Source organism: Chionomys nivalis, chromosome 6 (assembly GCF_950005125.1).
Source record: "Chionomys nivalis chromosome 6, mChiNiv1.1, whole genome shotgun sequence".
Classification (NCBI taxonomy): domain Eukaryota; kingdom Metazoa; phylum Chordata; class Mammalia; order Rodentia; family Cricetidae; genus Chionomys; species Chionomys nivalis.
Genome location: NC_080091.1, coordinates 81,306,837 through 81,329,070, shown reverse-complemented (window position 1 = coordinate 81,329,070; position 22,234 = coordinate 81,306,837). Strand labels below are relative to the sequence as shown.

Below are 22,234 nucleotides of genomic sequence, written 5' to 3'. Positions count from 1 at the left end.
GTAGATGAGAAGACACTTTAGATATCATTTTATTTGACTATTGCAATAAAATTTTGGATAACAGTTGAAAAAATGTGGTTCCCTAATCAAAGGAAAGTTCCTTATAACACCAGTATTATTAATCTAACATTATCCGAGATGACTCTAACGGGTGCTGGGGTTGATGTGGAAATTCATAATTGATAAAAGAGCAGAGAATAAATGTCTGTGGAGTGTTCAGCCACAGAGAGTTTATGTCGATGCCATACCGCATCCTCCTAAGGCTCAAGGACCATCACAAGTGAGGAGGCAGAAAAGCAGTAGGAGCTAAAGACTGGGTAGGATCAGAAGGAATCAGTGCCTTTGGGACACGACAAAACCACTGCACTCATAAGCTTATAATGACTGAGGTTGCCTAAGACCTGAACTAGATGAAACAAGTCAAAGATTCAGAATGGAAAGGAAAGGGGCTCATAGGTTTCCACTCATAGTTGAGGAGCTAGTGGTAGCTGAAGGCTTCTCAGGAAGACAGCCATATTTTTTCAGAATTTGACCACTGATAGGTTGACCATGTTCTAGCTGATAACCTTATATTCTTGTAGACTATATGGGCAGCACATTAGAGTCAATGGGCTATATAAAAAAGAGAACATGAAATTGGGAGGGGGTGGGTCATGGAGGACTGAAAGAATTTAGGGAGAGAAATGTGGGGGGAACATCAACAAAATACAATATAAGGATGTAAGAATTCTCAAAGAATTATTTAAAAGTATTTAAAATTTTTTGAAAGTAAAAGATGCAAAGAATGGTTAACCAGATGTATTCATAAATGAAAAAATGAAACAAAAAGATTTTAAGATATTTTTACTATTTTGCTTGAAGCCTTAACTTTTTTCAAATTAAGATTATGATTTTTGTCAGTTTCATTCAGTATTTTGGAAATAATTAAAATAAACCTTAAATTTGCTTTCCCTATATTAGAAATTTTAAAAAATAGTCTTTTTTCTAATTCCTTTACAATGTCAAATGATATACTTGTAAAATATGTAAGCAAGAGAGGAAAAGATTTCTTAAAAATAGTAATAAATCACTTTATTATTTATAAGAATAAATAATATTATATAACTTATGAGTGTTATGCCCAAATCTGTGGGGTCCCCACAAAAGCCAACAAAGGAGACCGACTCCCATATGTAAAAGCAAAGAGCCTTTATTTTAATCAAGTTTGCAAACTCGGTCTCTCCGCATGTCCAATGTATTGGAATCAACAGAGATCCCCGGGCTCAATTAGAATTGGGTTTTTATAGTAGTAAAGGTGGGGATGAGGGGTCTCTGAGGTTCAGGACTCCTGATTGGCTGACATTTGTCTAGGGGTGTCCTGGTGAAGTGCCCTGGCAGGTGATCCTATCTATAGTGGTTGGAATGTCAGGCATGTCCTTTGAATGGTCTGCTCTTGGGTTGGCTTCGGGTAATCTCAGCTTGTGGGGTTTTCCTACTACCAGGTATTGCTTCTGGGTAAACCACTGAGACTCAGGCCTCTTATTTAAATTTATCGATGGCCAGAGTCCCAGGTGATAATGGTTGGAAGTAAAGAACTTCCTTTGGGTGAACTTCCCAGACTTAGATTATCATGGCTGGCCCCCACAATGACTGGGAGAAAAAGAAAGCCCTCATTGTTTTGTAAGAACGGTAAAGGTTTATTTATTGAGTATGAGATTCCCAGTGCCACTTTTGGCATAGCACATATAAGTCTAATACTAGATAAGTATTTCTTTTTAAAAAAAAAATATTCCCCAGCAGAAATATAACTAGTTCTAGTCCCATTGTTTGTGATTACTATGTATTTAATCAACTTATTAATAAGCATTCATGATATATATTACCCATTAGTAAATCTAATTTAAAATCTATTTACTTTTCTTACCAACTAATTAGAGGTTTAGAGACTAGCTCACTGAAAAATGGTTACTCACTGTTATGTAGATTTTTGGCGCTAAATCATGAGTTTAGGATAGATAATTAAAATAGGACAATTTAAAAAATTTAAATAACACAAAATCCACTTTAGTCCATTGCCTTATACTTTATAGGAAAAGATGGTAGTGAAAACAAACAGAATTTTCAGTGTCTATTCTGTTGCCTCACTTCCTTCTGTTGTCTGCCTGCCTCTACATACCTAAAACTCACATTTTTCACTTGTTGAACTGTAAATGTCCCTCCCCATTGCATTTTGTACACTTAGGGTGACGGTGACGTGAAATTTTAAACAAAGAGCACAAGGAAGCTCTCACTGAGAAGGTGACTTTGTGTAAACTTAAGGCCTGTGACTGTGGTGGGGGGGGTGGGGGGGTGGGGGGGTGAGGAGCTAAGCATTCCTTAGAGACCACAGCACGCCTGCTGTGCTTGGGAAGGCTCACAAAAGAATCATAGTAAGGGGTACAGGAGTTGCTAATGGGGGCCAGCATTTGTGAATTTGTATTTACTAAGGTAAGGAGACTTAGCTGGCATTTTTAAAAATGCATAAAACTGCTTTTAGAGAATAAATCTGAGCAGTGGTGTGACCTCTTCATAGTACTGAAGTATCCCTTTGGCAACGATTCTGTGAATAGAACTGGGAAGGGCAAGGAGAGGAGGGACTCGCTAAGGAGTGACAGCAAAACCTCAGTGAGGAGACCCCCAGGGGCTTAAAGCACGAGGACAACAACAACAATGAAGGTGCTGAGGTCAGGCTCTCTCTTGCCCACAGTATAGTAAGAGGACTGATAGACAGGATCCGTAAAAACAAGCAAATCAAAGAGAGTGTGTGGTGCAGGGCAGGACACCTGGCAAAGCAAAGCAATTATGTAACAAGATGAAGAAGACTCCAGGGGGAAATTGCGATACTTGCCACAAAAAGCTCAGGTCAGACTGTACCCAGTTTATGATAGTCTGATAATGGCTTGACCTAGAATATTTTTAATATGATGGTGCAAAATCAGAGCTTTAATGACAAAAAAAAAAAAATACCCTTCAGATTTGAACTTTGGTGCTTCCCTAGTCTATATCTAGTATAGGGGTGCTGGGTAGTAGCAGGAAGCCACATATCACCGGCAGCCATGTCTTCACAAGAGTAATCAACCTGTACTCCACCATGCACTGTATTGCAATCAGTGTTTGTTCACTGGGTTTTGTATTCAAATCCTATATGTTCAAAAAGCCCACCTCTGTCTTCTGGGCACCTAAAACCATTCTGCTTTTGCACTTTCTTTACCGTATTCAATAAATTATAGGACAGTTTACATGTTACTCTAAAACAGGTTTTGTAGAGGTGATTTTGTACAGCTTCAGCAGAATATGTATACAAGAACATTTAAAATAAATGCGGCTCAGATTAAATATTGTGTAGGTTCCTTGTATTGAATCCATTTATGACTTATGGCGTTTGAACGTACAATAACAGCTTTTGGGATTTATTTACAACACGGGGCAATGAATTTCTGCAATTATGTCAAGTTGCTGCTTTAATCTGTGAGTCTAGAAATGAAGATTAAAACCTAGGGACTGTTAATTGATGTTTAAAACCATATGACAATATGAGATCAGCTAGGGAGACAAGCAGTGATTTTGTAAACTTTTTGGCACAAGTGACAATGAGAGGGCATGCAAGTGAGGACCAGCCAGAAGAGAAAGCTAAGTAAATTCAGATGCTGAAGAAAGAAACCTATGAGTGTTATAGGGAGGGCACGTGAAGAAAGTGTTAAACGAATATTGCCAACTCATTCTCCACACATAACCTAGTTAACCATGTTATACTCTTCCTACAGATCAAGACAGTTCTTTATTAGGTGCTTTCTGACCAATTAGGCTCAAATCCAATACTTTACATCTCTAAGTCAAAGGCCAGGCTTTTTTCATCAGTATCACAGCCAACACTACAGCTTCAGTTCTTTAACCTTCTTCTCATCCCCTGCTCTTCAAAATGCAAGGTCTTGAGGCCAGACATTTGAAACAAAATCACTGGATTGTGGTAATACAGGAACTTATACATTATATATGAGAACAAGATGTACATTCAAAGTTTTGTGAATCACTTTATGATGATTATCTTACTAAGGTCCTCAAAATATGGGAAACAAACCAAGTGTTGCTAAGAGTAGAGATGTAGGAGTCAGCCATGATAAACTAAACATGAACAGATCACCCAAAGAAAGTTCTTTATTTCCAACCAATCACCTGCCAGTGTAGGACTCAGTCATCAATAAGTTTAATAAAAGCCTGAGTCTCAGTAGTTTACCCTGAAGCAATACCTGGTTGTAGAAAGGGTCACAAACTGAGATTACCTGAGCACCACCCAAGAACAGACCATCCAAAGGAAATGCCTAACGTTCCAACCCCTGTAGATAGGATCACCTGCCAGCACACACTCACCAGAACCCCCCTAGACAAATGTCAGCCAATCAGGGGTGCTGAACCTTAGAAACCCCTCACCTCCACCTTTACTACTATAAAAACCCAACTCTAACTGACCTGGGGCTCTCCATTTATTCCAATACATTGGACATGCAGAGAGACCGACTTTGCAAACTCGCATATAATAAAAGCTTCTTGCTTTACATACGGGACTCAGCCTCTTTGTTGTTTTTTGAGGGGGGACCTTGCAGATTTGGGCATAACATTTGAGGGCTCGTTTGGGATCCCCCAAGCCCACTGGAACTGCCCCCAGTAGAGCTTTCAACCGGCCAGTAAGTTTTCTGTGTTTTGTTTCATGTCTCAGGTCTGTGTCTCATTTCTCATATCTTTCTGTAAGCAGGCCCGGAACCATAAGAGCCTGTAGATGATCCAGGCGAATGTGTGAAAAGATCATAGGCAGGGTGCCTGGAGGAGATATCCCCAGGACCCTTCTGCAGAGGGTGATTCCCTCTGGTGAGATGTGTAGTGGTCTCAGTTCTGTGGAGAGACACGCTATAGCAGTCTCAGTTGTGTCGAGAGACACACAAGTAGCAATCTCGGTTTGATAGAGGGGCAGGTCACACCCGCTAAACAGCTTGAGGCTGCCATCTTTGGTTTGGTTTGGCGCCATTGTCCTGTTCATTGTCCTGTGTGTCTGTGTGTTGTATTTTGTCCTGACTTAGACTGACGCTGATGATATGGGACAGACTCAAATTATGACTTTTTTGACTTTGAAACTGTGATCATTTACAAGACAGGACTTCAGAGATTAGGCCCTAAGCATAGAGCTATTTTTTCCTAGAAGGGATAAGACAACAACAATTCTAACCCCAGAAAGCCTACAAACTCATGGAAACTGAACAGTCAACTACTGAACCACCCCCGGGTCAAGGAAGAAATAAAGAAAGAAATTCTGTTCTTGTTAATGCAATATATCCTATACCAGCTGAGGGAAACCACAAGACAGACTTCAGTAAGAGTTTTTATGTTGTCTGAAAAGCAAGAGAGATTTTGGTATGTTGTCTGGAAAGCAAGGGAGGAAGCAGGAGACTGAAAAAATGAAGAGAGGAAAAATGGATTAAAGATATATAAAAAAGTTATAAAAGGTCAAAAGGGGATGTAAACTATGTTTGCTGTGGTTTCTCATATATGAAAATACGGATTATGCTTGTTTTATTGAAAAGTTTGTCTATGTAAGTTTTCTTCCATGCTGAGACAGAAATGGTCTGACTATTTTAATTGTCTCTGCCACCCATCACTGCTGTGGCCACATTTACGGGCCTAACTTCTGAAATTCACCACTAAGCTCTGATTACTAAATTTGGGTTAGCAGAAATTCCGAAGACTTTTTGGTATAGATAATGCTAAAACTGCTATATGCTGTCTTTTTTTTTTTTTTTTTTTTTTTTTTTTTTTTTTTTTTAGAATTGGATTATGGCTCTTCCTTTGTTAGATCCATGTTTTATTTACTTAAAATCTTTGCATGGGTAATTTTTAAAGAAACCATAAGGTATAATTCCATTTTAAATCATTGATTGACATTTTGCTAGAGTTAAAAAAAAAATGGGTGCCACATAATTTCACTGCCATCTTGATTAAAGGTGACCACGTGGAGTGGGCCTAACAAATCTCCAAGATAGTTTGGATATATATAATTTAAAATATTAAAGCTGGGGGCTGGAGAGATGACTCAGAGGTTAAGAGCATTGCCTCCTCTTCCAAAGGTCCTGAGTTCAATTCCCAGCAATCACATGGTGGCTCACAGCCATCTGTAATGGGGTCTGGTGCCTCTTCTGGCATGCAGGCATACACACAGACAGAATATTGTATACAGAATAAATAAATAAATATTTAAAAAATATTAAAGCTGAACCTCAATTTTTTATACTCAAATGTACCTTGCTCTGACAGCTACATCTTGTTTATTTAAGAGTCAGTGATATGGTGATAATGGTTATAAAGACATAAAGGGATCATAAGAAACAGCTGAGGTTTACAAATGTATGGCAGGACTAGAGTTCCAAAGAATGTGCAGTTGCAACAATGAACCTTAATAGTTTCAGAAATGCCAGTGCCAGGTGTGGTCACCAGAAGTACCAGCTACAGTGAAATGGAGCAGGCTGAGAACTAAAAGACAGGCTATGTATATGCTGTCAAGGGTGGAAGCAAAGAAGTACTTTATTTTTTATATTCTTGATATTGCAGGAAGACAGTTAAGAGATTTTAATTTTTCAGAAAAAAATTAAATAAATTTTTAAGGCTGTGAGACATCTGTGGTATGAAATGTTATATTGTTAATATTTAAACTTAAAATAAAAGGCTAAAAATTAGGATCAGAACCATAAGCACCAAAAGCTAACTAGAAATGGAAATGTTCATTTCTTGTGATGCAGCAGACAATGACCTAAGCAGTTTGATAGAGGATTTGGAACAATTTCCAAGCCTATGAATCTCAATCTTTTGGAGGTTGTACAGGGGTAGTCTGGGACCATCTGCATGTCAGATGTTTAAATGAGATTCATAACAAAGGTAAAACTTGCAGCTGTAAAATAACAATGGGAAAAAATTCTGTAAAGGGAAGATCACTATAACATGGAAAACTATATTAAAAGGTAAAACATTAAAAATATTAGCTAATGGTTTAAGAATATATTTCCTTGTTCAAGGCCTATTCAGGCTCAAAAGTGTATGTTGAGCCTCCTTATCTTTGCTAATTTTGTTGGGTTGAAGCTATTTGGATAGACTGAGTCATGAATTTTTGTATTGTTTGGATCTCCTCTTCTGGGGAAAAAATGTTGTTTCTGTGCCAATCACTCTGGGGTAATTAGAGATTCAATGGCCTTGTTAATGATAGAGAACAGAACACTTGCAGGGAAGCTGGATGAAAACTTGTTCAGCTGCTCTCCTTGGTTAACAACCTTACTTTCAGCTCTAACTGGCCCCTAATTATCTTGCTTCTTTTTATCAACAGACTTGATGGCTTTTGTTCAAGAATTGGTCAATACTGTTCAACTGATGGCATTGAGGTTCCAGTATCAACCCAAGATTGAGTCCTGTCATTAGTACTTGTGATGGGAAAAAAAGGAAGGGCCCAGGGCAGCTTTCCCAGGGCAACTTGGTACACACCTGCCAAGATGGGTTCTATAAATCAGCAGGAAGGTAGACCTGAGTCTCAGTTTGCCCTAGAGTAATGGTAGCTCTTAGGCTCCCTCCTGTTCCCATTTCACCCTGAGACCTGTTCCTTGCCATTGCAGGAGACAGCATTAACAGCTAGATATAAACTTGTTCTATGTTTACCCTCAGAATGACTAATTCAGTTTCTTTATTAGCTAAAATTCAAAATCATTACAGAGTGTGGAGTTCTAGTCTTGTGGAAGCTGCTAATTTATTATAGACTGTTAGGAAATACAAGTTAGTCAGCCATCTTTAAAGGACTGATATAATTAGTTACAGGAAGAAGCCTTATTTAGTTCCCTGTATATGTTTTCAAAGTAAAACTTAAAACAAATAATGAGAAACAAAGTTTCTCTAGTCAGACATACCTAGGCGGCCCTCATACTTCAGAGTTCTTCAAAATATGGCATTTAAAATAATGATTAAAAAGCTTATTACATTAGACAGAGACTCCAAGATCCTAGCAATAATCCATGGTCTCCAAAGAAGATTATGAGACACCATGATGTCTCTACCTGGATTATGATGATGCTGACCACTGGGCAAGTTGCCCCAGTGCAACACCTGCTTGCCAAGACCTGGTCCAGACTGTGAACAAACAGCAGGACCTTAGAGAATTGATAGCACCACTTTTGCCTAGACAAAATAAGGTCAGTCTTTTCCATGTCCCTCTTCCACGGAAAAAGAAAAAGTCACCTTATGGGCCTAGCTTAAGACAGTAAGACTGCTGTTCTGTATATTTCTGCCTTCAATGCTTTGGAGACCTGGGTCTGACTAACTGTATATGGAGTTTGGTCCCTGTCATTTTTAATAGATTTGAAAACTATTTGGTCTGTACTCAGATATACTTTATTTATCCTTCTGAAATCTCTGATAGTATTAAGAGCAGCTACAACATCAGTTTAACAGCAAAAAGGTATCCAGATTTTTCCACAAAGCTATAGCCGACCATTGTAGATAGGATCACCTGTCAGCACACATTCACCAGGACACCCCTAGACAAATGTCAGCCAATCAGGGGTCCTGAACCTTAGAAACCACTTATCCCAACTTTTACTGATATAAAAACTTAACTCTAACTGAGCTCGGGACTCTCCGTTTATTCTAATACGTTGGACATGCAGAGAGACCGAGTTTGCAAACTTGCATAAAATAAAGGCTCTCTGCTTTTACATACGGGACTCTGTCTCCTTGTTGTTTTTTTCGGGGGGGGGACTTTCTGGATTGGAGCATAACAAGGGAGAACTCATCAGATAAAACCAATAGACAGAACTCAGAAAGACAGATAGGTAAGTACAAAGGGAGGCAGACAGACAGACACAGATAAGGGCAGTTCAGCGCTTAGATATCCTAGAATGAAAATAGATGCTAAGATTTGATGTCAACAGGTAGCAAGATTATCCTAGCAATTCTTCCTTTCTTTCCAAAGTTGTCAAAAAAGTATCTGATATAACGTTCCTTCCTTTATGTAGGTTTATTGTATAGATAAAAGGAAGGTAACTAGTGTATATACATGTATCTATTCTAACTGGTTGTTGTATCTCTCATTGTGTGTTAATAAATTATTGCTCTATTTCAAACAGAAGTTTAATGGAAATGTGTTAATGTATTTCATTTTCGAATTCTAGTGATATCTAGGCCCAGTACTTTCAGTTCTTCTTTAATACTGAAAGTGCCAAACTCATGTTCCAGGATCAAAATGGAACTGACTGTGGTAATCACTAGAGACTGCAATGCAAGATACATGTGAAGCATTCTGTGTGAGTGACTGTTAAAGGAAAGTATCGATTTCCATTTATTTTGTCTCTTGTTGACATACAATAGTGGTCACAGTCATGATCCTTTTAAAATGGATTGAAGAAGGGCTGTTAGGAAATGAACTGAGCCAAAAAAAATGATATTTTGTGGTTGTCTAAATTTGATCCATTTTTCAGAGTTCAATGTCTTGGCTGGTAGAAATGTAGGATTCAAGAACCTAACTAACACATTCCAGAATTTAATCTATCATTTGTCAATGTGGTCAATCTTCTTGACTTCAATCAGTTTGAAATGCTTTGACAAAATTGGCCTTATAGCCTTTGAAGATGAGAATTTTAACTGTGTTGAAACAGCAAAAATAATTTTATGTTGCCAGCGGATATACAGTCTTCTTCAAGAATACCTGTATCATTTTTTTTTGTAAATTGTAATCCCCCCAACACACACACACACACACACACACACACACACACACACACACCAAACTATACAGCAGGAAATGACTTGCATCAGAGGAATAAGGCAGGCAAACCTTATATTAGAGTTTTCAATTTCTAAAATGTGTTGAACATTAATTGCTGTTCCACTTTTACTAATGCCAGAGAGGTGAAAATTCACAAGTATCTAAATTCTTGTTGCTAATTCATCTATTAGAATACATAACTGAGATAACAAGCTTTATGTATGTTTTTATGTGCTAAGTCTAGCTGGAATACAAATTTCCCTCACGCCTGCTAGGGTGATAGTTTTTCTTTACTATTGAACTATGCGCCACTGTGTGGGCATCGCAGGTTCCACATCTGTCACTCCTATGGGATTGGGAATCATCTACTCAAAATGCAAAACGTTCCATTGTCATCGACTTCTAGAAAGGTAATAGTGATGAAATTGCTTGTAGATTAATTTTTCATGTATCCTCCGAACCCTAAGTGAGGTCTCAGACTTTTAAAAGGTAAAGTAGATCACTCACTGGGTACCATTGCATGATGCACCCCCGCCAAGGCAACTGTCACGTTCCAGCAGAACTCTGGTAATTGTAAGAATTCTAAGTTCAGATTTTGTGTCCCCTTGTCATTACACCTAAGTTTTGTAAATTAGTATGTGCTCCATGTTTCCCAACTTCGCATATTGCTTGTAAATATTGAGGTCATGCCTCATGTGAGGGTGTTGTCAGATTCCAGTCCTAGCTTATAGGTGTTAAGCTTATTGAATTTAGCCATAGCCCTACTGAAGTCACCATCTTCAGTTGCTGGTCAGTCAGGCTCTATACATGGTGCAGTAATCTTAAATTTTTCATAGCATTTTCAAACATTATATTTAACTTCCTTGTCATTTTGCTTATATGCTTTATCTAATTGGGACATTCTTTACAACTTTTCCAATAAATTCTTAATTTCTTAATAGAAATCTTATAACCACCTACCTCCAAGCTAGCAATTTTTTCTGCCTTTATATATTCAATTTTTCCAAAGAACACTGCAAAAGCTTCATTCGAATCTCTTTCTTACTGTGATGTAACTATTTGCTTCTGCTTTCTCCATGAAAATTCATATTCTTGAATATAGAATTTATCTTTTTTTAATACATTAAATATCAACAAAGCTGTCCGTGATTGAACAGTTAAACTGGTTAATATATGTATTCTTTCAAATTGTATTCAACTTATAAAGTAATTTGTCTCAAAATGTATTATCTATCAATCCTTAAAGTTGCATAGTAAATAATATTATTTATATAATAGAAAAATTTTATGAAAATTTATGAAGGAACATTCAGTTATTGTCAAAGCCAATTTAGATTTTAAGTACTCATGCTTTTAAAATTTCAATGTCTATTAAAAAATTAGATGGGGTACTATAATGTCATATCCTATGAAAACAAATGATTAAATGTTGACATAATTCATATCTCACTCTAATAAAAAATATTATGTTAACTACCTAATATTATATAATATAGGCTGAAGAAATGGCTCAATGGTTAAGAATGCCTACAGCTCTTCCAAAAAAAACAAGGTTCAATTCTCAGCACCTACATCCCAACTAAGAAACAGCTATAAACTTGAGGTTTCCTCTGGCCTCTGTGGGTACTGAACACATGTGGTGCACAGATATACATACATGAAAAAAAATTCAGTAAAACAAAAGTAAAAAAACCTTCAAAATATTAAAGATTATATACTATATAATGTGATTTATATGAGATTAATAACTTTAATACTAACTCATTATTACATTTAATACATAATATATTTGAAGAAAATTATAGGTTGTAAACTAACACTTTAAATAATCATTTGGTTCATGAACATAATTGTGTATTCTTTTCACTGGATATTGTTTCAGAATACTGCCTTTTTAAATGTATTTTAAGTCATATAAACCATATAAGCTAGGTCTTCTTTCCTTACAACTATTAATGATGATCCACATAGGAATCAACTCAGATAATGGTCCTGGCCAAATGTTTTTTAGAGGAGCAAGACACCAGCATTCCTATTCATTCTCAAATTATCTTGCTTTAAAAAAGCAGACATGTCCAATCTCTAAATATGTTGACCTAGGACTTCTGGATACAGACTATATTATAGTTCAACCCTTGACAGTTCTCCTGTGTTTGAAGATACTCTAAAGCCTACTCAGCTTTCTCTTTCATTGAAAACCCATGCTCTCTTTCTTAACACTCTATGTGTATAAAATCCTGTCATTTCAGAAAGAAACAGAAGCAGCCAACTTAGCCAGCTTTTGACTGTGAAAACTATCAACCACCTGAACTCTTCCTTAGAATGGAATGTGCATTGCACTGTATTACAATAAGCTAACCCCTCCACACCACTGGAATCTATGGATCACACTTATTTGTTGTTTTTCCAGGAATCAGTTTGATAGTATTTAATCTATGTATAGTTCTTTAATCTATGTAGCCAATCCCAGCTTCAATTATCCCAGTTCTAACTTATCCTGTTCATAAGATGACAGTATAGCATTCATTTGCCCAAAATCGAAAGCAGGGAGGCTACAGAGAAATTTAAGGAGCAAACTTCGATTTTGTTTTATATTGACAATGGAAAAAGAAAGAAGCAGTGATTTGAGTCACTCTAAAGGATATGTCATGAATGCCAGAGTTCCTGGCTAAAATTACTAGGGGAAAAATATCAGGAATATTTAAAGTTAGCAGTTTGATTACATGCTAGGATAGTACTGCTTTGTGGTATATCTTACCTTAACTTCCACATGTGCCATCAATACTGCAAAGTTAGTGAGGTGGTTACAGGAGCATGTAGTATGTGTCTTGTTTGTAGTCAGGAGTCGACAGCCTTGTGTTGACCAATAACCTGTCATTGTGCGCTTGGAATAGCTCCAAAATGAACAGTTAGGGTTGAAATTTTCCTCTGACTGCTACGGTGGAAAAAGATCAATAAAGGCAGTAACTAATTTACGATCGAGCAATGAAGTCGGCACTTTCTTTACCCACAGCACAGCCTCACGCTACGTTGTAATCCTTACAGAGGTGTGTCTGGTATTTTCATATTAAGTGGCCCTCATCAATTTGGAATGAAATTGAAGAGCTGTCATTTGTTGTGTCTGATTAGTAGTGAGATTATTATTTTTCAACACGGATGGTACCAAAACGATGTTGCTAGCAATGTTTTAGGATGGTACTGGTTTTTTAAATTTCAAAGTAAAGAAGCCAACTGTTGGGGGGAAAAAAAAACTTCTAAAGGATGGTGTTTACAAATCTTTATAACATTTACAATTTCTAGATTTGTATATATGCAAAAAATATATCTTCACATACAGACATGATTGCCAATAATAGTATTGAAGCGCTGCAGCTCAGTTAAATTAAGTGCATTGCAAGCTCTTTTAAGAACTGTGTAGTACGGGCTGGAGAGATGGCTCAGTGGTTAAGAGCATTGCCTGCTCTTCCAAAGGTCCTGAGTTCAATTCCCAGCAACCACATGGTGGCTCACAACCATCTGTAATGAGGTCTGGTGCCCTCTTCTGGTCTGCAGACATACACACAGACAGAACATTGTATACATAATAAATAAATAAATATTAAAAAAAAAGAACTGTGTAGTTCATATTTAGAGTATATAATATTGTATTTATATTACATCTAGGTGCAATAATGTTACTATGGAAAAATTAACATATCACCATTTCATATAGAGATCAGTTTTATATATCTTTCTGATTATTTATGAAAACAATGATGACTATATTCTTGAATGATATACTATGTTAGACAATAGAAAAACATTAAAAGAAAATTAATTAATATTCATTCTATAACAAATATAAACAATATAGAAAATGAATCATAACGTGTCATTTTCTTACCTTGATATGTTTAACAGTAAATACCACAGGATCGGCCAAATAAACTTTATTACTGAACTCCTTATTTATTGCTGCTGTAATAACAGGGGAATTGACGATAACAGAATGATTTGTGGACATGGCTTCTGTGCCCAACTTCATACTGGCATTCTCCGTAGACAAATAAGGGCCCAGGTTGTTATATAGGACAAAGGCTACTCTAATCTCCCCTAAAATAAATGCAAATGTGAATTAGAAATTTGAAGAAACTGATTAGTTTTTTTACTTCTTACTAGAATTTGCAATTCTGATTAGGTAGTAGTCAAAACTGTATAAAACACATTCATGGATATAAAATCAAAGTTGCTTGATACCAAAGTACGAAGTCACTGATGAGGAAAGGGAAAATGAATACTGTTGATATCATTATCTATCACTTCTTTAAACATTGAATCTCAAGCACTGTCTCACTGTATACTTGAAGCTGAATTTAAGATGTTTCATAGACCCAAAACCAGAATCCAGAATCATAAAAGTTCTAAAACAAAATGTAAGATAATCTGCTTCTACCTTGAAGAAAATAAAATAATGCACATAGCCTCAAAACCTATCAATAAAAGGAAAACTGAGCTTCATCAAAATTAAAATTATGAACCTATTAAAATATATCATTAAGAAAACAAATATGCCCACTACAGACTAGGGGACAATAGGAAAATGACAACATTATTCTGTTTGAATAATCAGAACATTCATGCCGGTCAACAGTACGATGACAGAAGATACTGTAAACAACCCGAAGACATTAATGGGCACTTTAGAAAAGAATATAACAAAAACCATTTTATATATGAAAAGATTATATATGAAATCATTAGCAATTAAGGAAAGAAAAAAATTAAAACTACATTTGTAGTATTATTTTTCATGCCATGGATCCTAATGTTTATACAGTCTTGGACTTGGAATCTTATATGCTGTTGATGGGAATATAAAATATTTCAGTGATTTGGAAAGATTTTGACACTTTTTATAAAACTCCATACATATTGGCCCTTCCTGGATAAGTGAGAACATTTACCACAAAGAAAACAATTTGTATGAGGCTTTTTACAGAATCCTTATTGATCATAGCCTCTCTCTTGAAAGAAATCAAATAGTAGAATAACTATATTACATTAATAGAATATACTATGTGTCAATACAACACAAAATACTAGTTAATGGCAAATCATGACTGAATATCCAAGCAATATTTTGGATTACTTAATCTAAATAGAAAATAGCTCACATTAAGTGATTCTGGATATAAGACATCTAAGAACAGAGTGATAATAAGAATATTTCATTAGGAGAAGAAAAGAGAATCAAGGAACAGTAAGAAACACCATGGAAATATATAGGAAACATTTAGTTTCTGGTTGGTTTTCTTTGTATTTTATGTTTTATTTATAGAGGTAAATACAACTGTCAGATTTCTCAAACATCCACTCTGTATGTAATTCATTGTGTTTTAATTACATTTCAATGGGATTCTTTTACTTTATTTTCTTTTTCCAGACAGGGTTTCTTTGTGTAGCTTTGACTGTCCTGGAACTCACTCTGTAGACAAGGCTGGTCTCAAACTCACAGAGATCCACCTGCCTCTGTCTCCTCGGTACTGGGATTATAGGTGTGCACCACCACTGTCAAGCTTGCAATAAGATTTTTTAAAATAAGGATAATATTCTTTTATTTGCCCAAGAACTTAATAATCATTTTCTTTTCAGGTCACTATTTCTACAAAGTCATAAAGCCCTTCCACCTTATTCCCCTTTGTAATAATCTCATATAGTAGTTTTTAAAGCTAACTACTTCTTTTTCATTTTGTCATGTTTTAATTTTTATCATCTTTCCCATGCCAAACCCTATGTCTTATTTCTACTATAAGGTCATAATTTGCCAAGAAACCAATGCTACTCTGACTACTACAACTAAAAAGATCGGAAAGCCAAAGTGTCTATGAATTTTAAGGTCAAATAGAGAAAGAGAACACTGGGTCAAATGAGAAGTATTTATATGTGTATGGGGGACAGTTAAAGAGGTATAATCATAATTATCTTGTACCTCAAGTGTACTTATATATTTATGAAATTCCTTGCTCTTAGGAATTTAAAAACACAAAGTAGACAAAGGCTGGTTTTTTTACCTAGCCATGCAAACAGATTCTTTGGGCACTCCAGTCAGACACATCTAATCAGATGCAACGACCTCATACTCAGACAGGGGTGAAAGAACCATACTGCAGAAGGCAGAGATGCCAGCAGCTGCAGCTGCAGTGTTCCTGCACCCAGAAATATTCCAGATGTTGTCACGTGATGTAGCAGGATGCTATTTGATGGCATCCATTGTCATTTCAGTAATCTAACAGATTGCAATGAAGATGCCATGAAGGAAAAGAGGATTCTTTAAAAAAAAAAAAAAAAAAAACTTATCTATAACTAATTTCAATAAATTAGGACACGCTATCACATGGCAGAGTAGTCATTGAAAATCCCATCAGTTATATTCATATCTTGCTTGCTATTACATCTGAGAGGATTCTTACCTCACCTTTATCTCTTAAAAGATAAATAATATTTCCTCACTAAATACTTATCTGTTACAGTAGAAAAAAACAATTTTTTCTTCTAGATTTAGGGTAAAATTCATGATACTTGAGGGCTACACTTAATTTTTATCCAAGCATTTTTTCTTCTCTATATTAGTGACTTTTATTATAATTGGCTCATAGTCAGGTAATAAGTGATAACAATTCCACATACTGCTCAGCGGCATGTTGTCATTCCAACTTGTTTCATCACTGCAGGTAATTTCACATAATTGTTAGAGAATATTCAAACCAAAGTGACTTGATGGGGCTTAAGATGAAAACGCACATCAATGCAATCCATAAAATAAGCAAGCCACTCGATATAGGTAATGTAGACATATTTATGTCCTCTCTAGCATCCTGTCAGAAAGTCTATCCAGTTATTCAATATCATCTTTGTAAATTTATTTGCTTTACCATGTCTTGTTTACAACATTATCACTACTAGGGTGATGACATCAGACATGGCCCCTGCTCTTGAGGAACTTACTACCTGGAAGGAGTGGGACAATAAGCAGACAGGTAGTAAAACAAAACAAAGAAAAGAAAAAGTTGATTTGAAGCAATATTGACTTAAGTATGGCTGAGGGGAGAGGGTTGAGAAACAGTGATCCACCTTAGAGAAGAGTTTCCATAAAAAAGTAGATTTGTTTTTTAAGAGTCAAATGATGTGCCTTGCTCAATCGTCCTCAGAGAAGTTTCTTCACTCAGCAGATGGGAACAAATACTGAGACCCATAGGTGGACAATATGCAGGGAATGAGCTCTTGGAGACTCAGCAGCCCTAAATGGGATGTCTCCATCAAATTCCTCCCCTCAGGGCTCAGGGAACCACACAGAAGAGGAGGTAGAAAGAGAGGAAGAGCCAGAGAGGATGGAGAACACCCATTAAAGCAAGGCCCTCTAAATCAGCATGAGCAAAGCTCATATGAGCTCCCAGAAACTGAGGCAGCACGCACAGGGCCTGCAGTGGTCTGCGCTAGAGGAGAAGTGGACAGATGACTTCATCCCTATGCAGAAACTACCTCCAACTGATAACCATTTGCAAATGAAATTTTAGTTTTTTCCCAAGGCAGTCTCACTGGGGAAATAAACTACTCTTAAGTGCAGACTGCGTACCCAGTAGTAGATGGCCAACAGAAAATGAACACAACAGCAAGCACTGGAGGTTTCTTGTCTCAAAATTTCACATCAGAAGCTATTTTGTTGTTATTTTTTATCCTTTTTAACATTTATTTATATATGTTTCTTTCTTTTACCTTACATGTCATTTGCATATATATATGATGGCTTCCAGTTTAGGGTTTTTATTGGATTCCTGAGTGTGCGATTGAGTGGACCCCCTGTGCCCTTACTTAAGCTCCTATTAGTGTGTTTGTTTTGACCTCTTTTTATGTTTTATCTTATTTTTATTTTATTATTATTCCTTAAAAGCCTGTTTGTTTTTTAATGAGTAACAGAAAGGAGCATAGATCTGGATATGGGGACATTGGGAGGAGTAGAAGGAGGGGAACTCTTAATAAGAATTAGGTGAGAGAAAAAGCTATTTTCAATAAAAGGGGAGGTAGAGTCAAATGATAGAGAGGCTGCTATGCACAGCAAACCCTGTCGCTGAACCATGTTGCTTTGTATGATGAACATAATTAAAACTACTTAGCATGGATCATGGTCATGCTGGAGAAAAAATGTAAAGCGGGGCAAATAAGACAGGATACACAAGACAGGCAGCTGTAGGCCTCCCTTGGTAATGGAGCTTCATTCTTGGAAGTGAACTGCTGAGATTTCCATCTGGATAGGACTCTTTCTCAGAGGGAAATACTGTTGCAGAGAGCAGAATTTACTGAACCAGCTAGCAAGTGGATACAAATGTCTCTTTTCACTGTTCACAATCTTACTGCTTCCTCAAACATTTCCTTAGTCGAGCTCCTGAGACTCTAATGATTTATAAGTTTACTCATAAGTGATTTTAAATACTTTGACAACATTATATTTGGATGACAGAAAATTTAAACCATTGCTAATATTAAGGAGATCCTTTGTTTGGAGCTATGCTGTCTATATGAAACAGCGGTTCTGAATGGGTTACCCTAACCTCATGTCATCTCCACATCACTTCACAAGCTCAAGGGTTTTCCTGCCTTTGTCATAAAGATTTGTGAAGTTAGGAATATGCTTTGTTCCATGAAGTTACTTATATATTGTACTTTATTATTTTTTGAGTGAATTGGATTTAACAGTTACTTAAACTGACCTACATATCCTAGTCCTATCCCCTGGAAGCCCTCTTTATAGTTAGTTAACTTTTCTGTATGTTTTACAAAAGAAAAATACAGATACATTTATAAAAACCCAAAGAAAACACGAAAGCTTGTAGTTTTAAAAAATAACAAGGAAAATCCGCACCGAATTTTCATCAGTTAAATCTTCAAACTCAACGACTGTTAATCCTGGGGGATGGGAGCAGAACTTGGCAGAAAATTTGAGTTTTGGGGTTCAGAATTTTCTACATTTTCAAGTTTCTGACAACCGACAAGAGACAGAATATAACAGAGAATTTTATTCAATGTATATCATTGTTATATTGATGGTCCTGTAGATAAGAGAGAGAAGGAGTAAAGAACTCTTACATGACAGATTTAAAAACAAACGAATAGATAGACGGGCAACAGCAGTGAGCACAAAAACAAACTTCAGCCTACCGTTCCGGCCATTTTGCTTTAAAGTGTTTGCTGAGAGCTGGACAGTACTTCCATGGCCCATGTTTTCGGGAAATTTCAGGTCCTCTAGGTTCCCTTCTGTGCTCAGCCGTGCAACTTCTAGTTCTGTTCACAACAACAGAGAGGTGTCAGCGTCCTATGAGGGATCTGGCAAAGCCACAAGAATCTCCTTAACCACTAAACTATTTCTATGTTTGCAATTTCAGGGTCCTTGGTCTGTTTGTCATGTTAAAGTTACTTAATTTGTATGCAAGGATATGGTTAGTATTGTCGTTTTATTTAAAAAATAAAATCATCAAGGATGTGCAAAAATTATGTAAATAATACAAATGTACAATACTCAAACCTAATACTTAAAATTCTAATCCAAGTCTTTACATGTTGTCTTTGCTTTTAAGTTAATTTTCAAGATATTATCCCTATTCCATGAATTATGTACAAATCCTCCATACTCCAGAGATGTACTGTCACATCTGTATTGATCTATCTACAAACCTAATAAAATTTGAAACAGCTTAATCAAATCTTCTGAAATAAAATTGTTAGCTACATCCTAAAACACAATAAAAACAGATTTATATTTATAGGAAGGGATGATACCATTTCCAAACATTAACATCATCACTCAAATGACTTGTTTCTTATAGAACATAACTCAAGACAGGTAATCCTCTCATTAGGAGGTCAGAATAGTAAACAATATAAAATCTACATACATACATGCCTACATAAAAGTTCAACTAATAAACCTCACGGATGTGTTCTCATTTTGGAATGCCCTACAGAGGTTAACATGCATGAATTCTGTTCCTGTTAAACTGAAAGCTATTTGAGAAATAGAATAACATATCCAGCAAACTAAAGCACGGCTCATGATTGGGGCACCAGATTTTTTTTTTTTTAATCCTTTTTTCTGCTATGCAACCGACTCTAGCCCTTCTGTCTTGGCAAAGGTCACTTACGAATATTGTCTGTATTTTCCCTGACAATGTCGGTCTTCAAAAGGTTATCGGCTAACACGAAAGCACTCTCCTCTACCGTGTCGAGCAACATGGTGGCTGCACGGAGTTGGTCGCTTGTTGTCAGGTCTCTCCAGGCATTCAAAGCTTGCGGCTGAAGGAGGTTGTTAACTGTCTCGACCATCGCCTGTGAGGGGACGAACAGAAAGGCAGAAGTCTCTAGTGGATCCGCATAGCTGTCAGAAATCCAGGTGTACATGCTGCCCAGCAAGCAAGGAACAGCAGTGTGCATGAGATCACTATTGTCCCAGCCTCCCCTGTGACATGCTACAGCAGAAGCATTCATTATTTTTCTATAAATCTCTCACTGAGACTTTGCAAGCCCGTAGTTGTCTTCCTTTGAAGGGCAACAAATAGAGCCATGCTTGCTTCTTAGAATCGACAGCAGAGACTCCAGTACGACTATTATCATAATTAAATGATTTGGCTGAGGAACTAGTGGCACATAATTTAAACCAACAAGTTTGCCTCCTATACAGAAAATGGTTTGCTTTTGCCCATCCCCATAGAAGCTGATGCTGACCCCAGAAGAGACTGAAAAGATGAAGAGGTGACAGGGATTTCTGGCCTACAGTATGAGGACTCAGGGAGCAAACACCTTTTTTTTTTTCCTTCCTTTTTCTTCTTTTCACCTCCTCCTCTATCCCCAGACAGCTATGAACATGTCAGAAAGGGGAAAGTATCAAAGCTTTCATACTGTCAAAGTACTCTGAGTATGTTGCATGGTGTGAAACCTTAACACTGTTTACCATTCACGAAGAGAGTAAACAGTTGGACATCACTACCTATGGCCCTGAGGTGTTTCTGTTTTCTTTACAGAGTCGCCGTATGTACACATCAACTCATAGAGACAAGGCATTGCGTTTCACATTGCTGCATCCAGAAGAATAATCTCTGTAGCTACCATTTATATATTCCCTGTGGTTTCCTTTATGTGGTAGGTTACAAAGAGAAAACAGCTCTCCCAGGAAAGCCTTGGGTTTCATTCAAGCAGAGAAAGCAGCAAAATAGAAAAATACAACACCTGCAGTTTGAAAGTGATCGTGCCTGAACCCATTCATTACTAAGTATGCCTCCAATGTAGATGACATTACGAACTGTCAACATAGACACAGTCTCTAGGCACCACACGACTGCTTTAAAACAGGATGCACATTGTTGACACATTGGCAAAGGGATTGGCTGAAATGGGAGACAGTTCCTTTACACCGCCGCATTTTCTTCTTGCTGGTGTTTTCGTTGTAACCAAGTAACAACTGTTAAAAATTCAGCTTCTTAATGAAACACCTTGGCTGCCAATTAACACCAGCCTCAAACACTAATTTGTCCCTTGATAAAGTTGTTTTGCTTGATATTTTCCAAGCTACCCCAACTTCTGGCCAAATCGGCATCATTAGATTTTTAAGTAAGAGAGTCTTACAACATCTGTAGTTTGCAATATTAAACATGTGCACACACTTTGCAAACCACCAAAATGACTTTTTTTTTTTTGTCAATTTAAATACTGGATACATTTACTATGTATGCTTAGCTCTGTCATTCTTTCTAGGTTTGAAGTAAGACCTGATAGTCACACAAAAGCATATCCAGATATTAGCTGTTTTCCAGGAAGTCATCTGTGGTAGTAAATGCCAAAGAGCTACACCTAAAAAGAGGTACCAGTAGATAAAACAAATGAAAAGATCTAGGTATCTTCTGAAGCCAAACAGAGAATATGGACAAACGGAGTGCAAGGAACATTCTTTATAAGATTAGATGATCCCCAGAAGTCATCCGTAATGCTCTGAAAAAAATCCCACAAGCAACTGAAATTATTCCTTGCCTTGACAGTGGTGTGGACACTTTACCTGTTAATATTCTTAATAATGATGAAATAATCTATTATGGATTATTTTAATCTTACTTCAAGAAATGGTTGAGTATACTACAGAATTTCTGTTCTCCCCTTTGTTGTTTTTAGTTATTTAATTTAGAAATATTGCTAACTGGTAAAAATAGAAAAACGACCAGAATGGTCATCTCTAACAATGCACTCCAATGATTTAAGTATGTTTCAAAATGGAGTGATGAAGCAAAGAGAATGCATAGAGGAGTCTAGAGAAGGAGTCAGTAATCAAACCTCCAAACAATGAAAGCCCCAGGAACAGATGGCTTCACTAGTGAACTCAACCAGACATTTAAAGAATTAATAGTAATTTTTCTC

General features: G+C 36.7%; 1 protein-coding gene across 15 annotated transcripts in view; it reads right to left on the bottom strand.

Annotated features, from left to right (window-relative positions):
• Adgrl3 (adhesion G protein-coupled receptor L3) overlaps positions 1–22,234 on the bottom strand; it is a 742,119-nt gene that overhangs the window by 110,376 nt on the left and 609,509 nt on the right. For all 15 annotated transcript variants that reach the window (XM_057771795.1, XM_057771780.1, XM_057771783.1 and 12 more), the window contains 4 exons: positions 19,975–20,158; positions 18,995–19,117; positions 13,686–13,894; positions 12,561–12,737 (listed from right to left, as the gene is read on the bottom strand). In XM_057771795.1, coding sequence (XP_057627778.1) covers positions 12,561–12,737; positions 13,686–13,894; positions 18,995–19,117; positions 19,975–20,158 — 693 coding nt within the window. The remainder of the gene's footprint in view (positions 1–12,560; positions 12,738–13,685; positions 13,895–18,994; positions 19,118–19,974; positions 20,159–22,234) is intronic.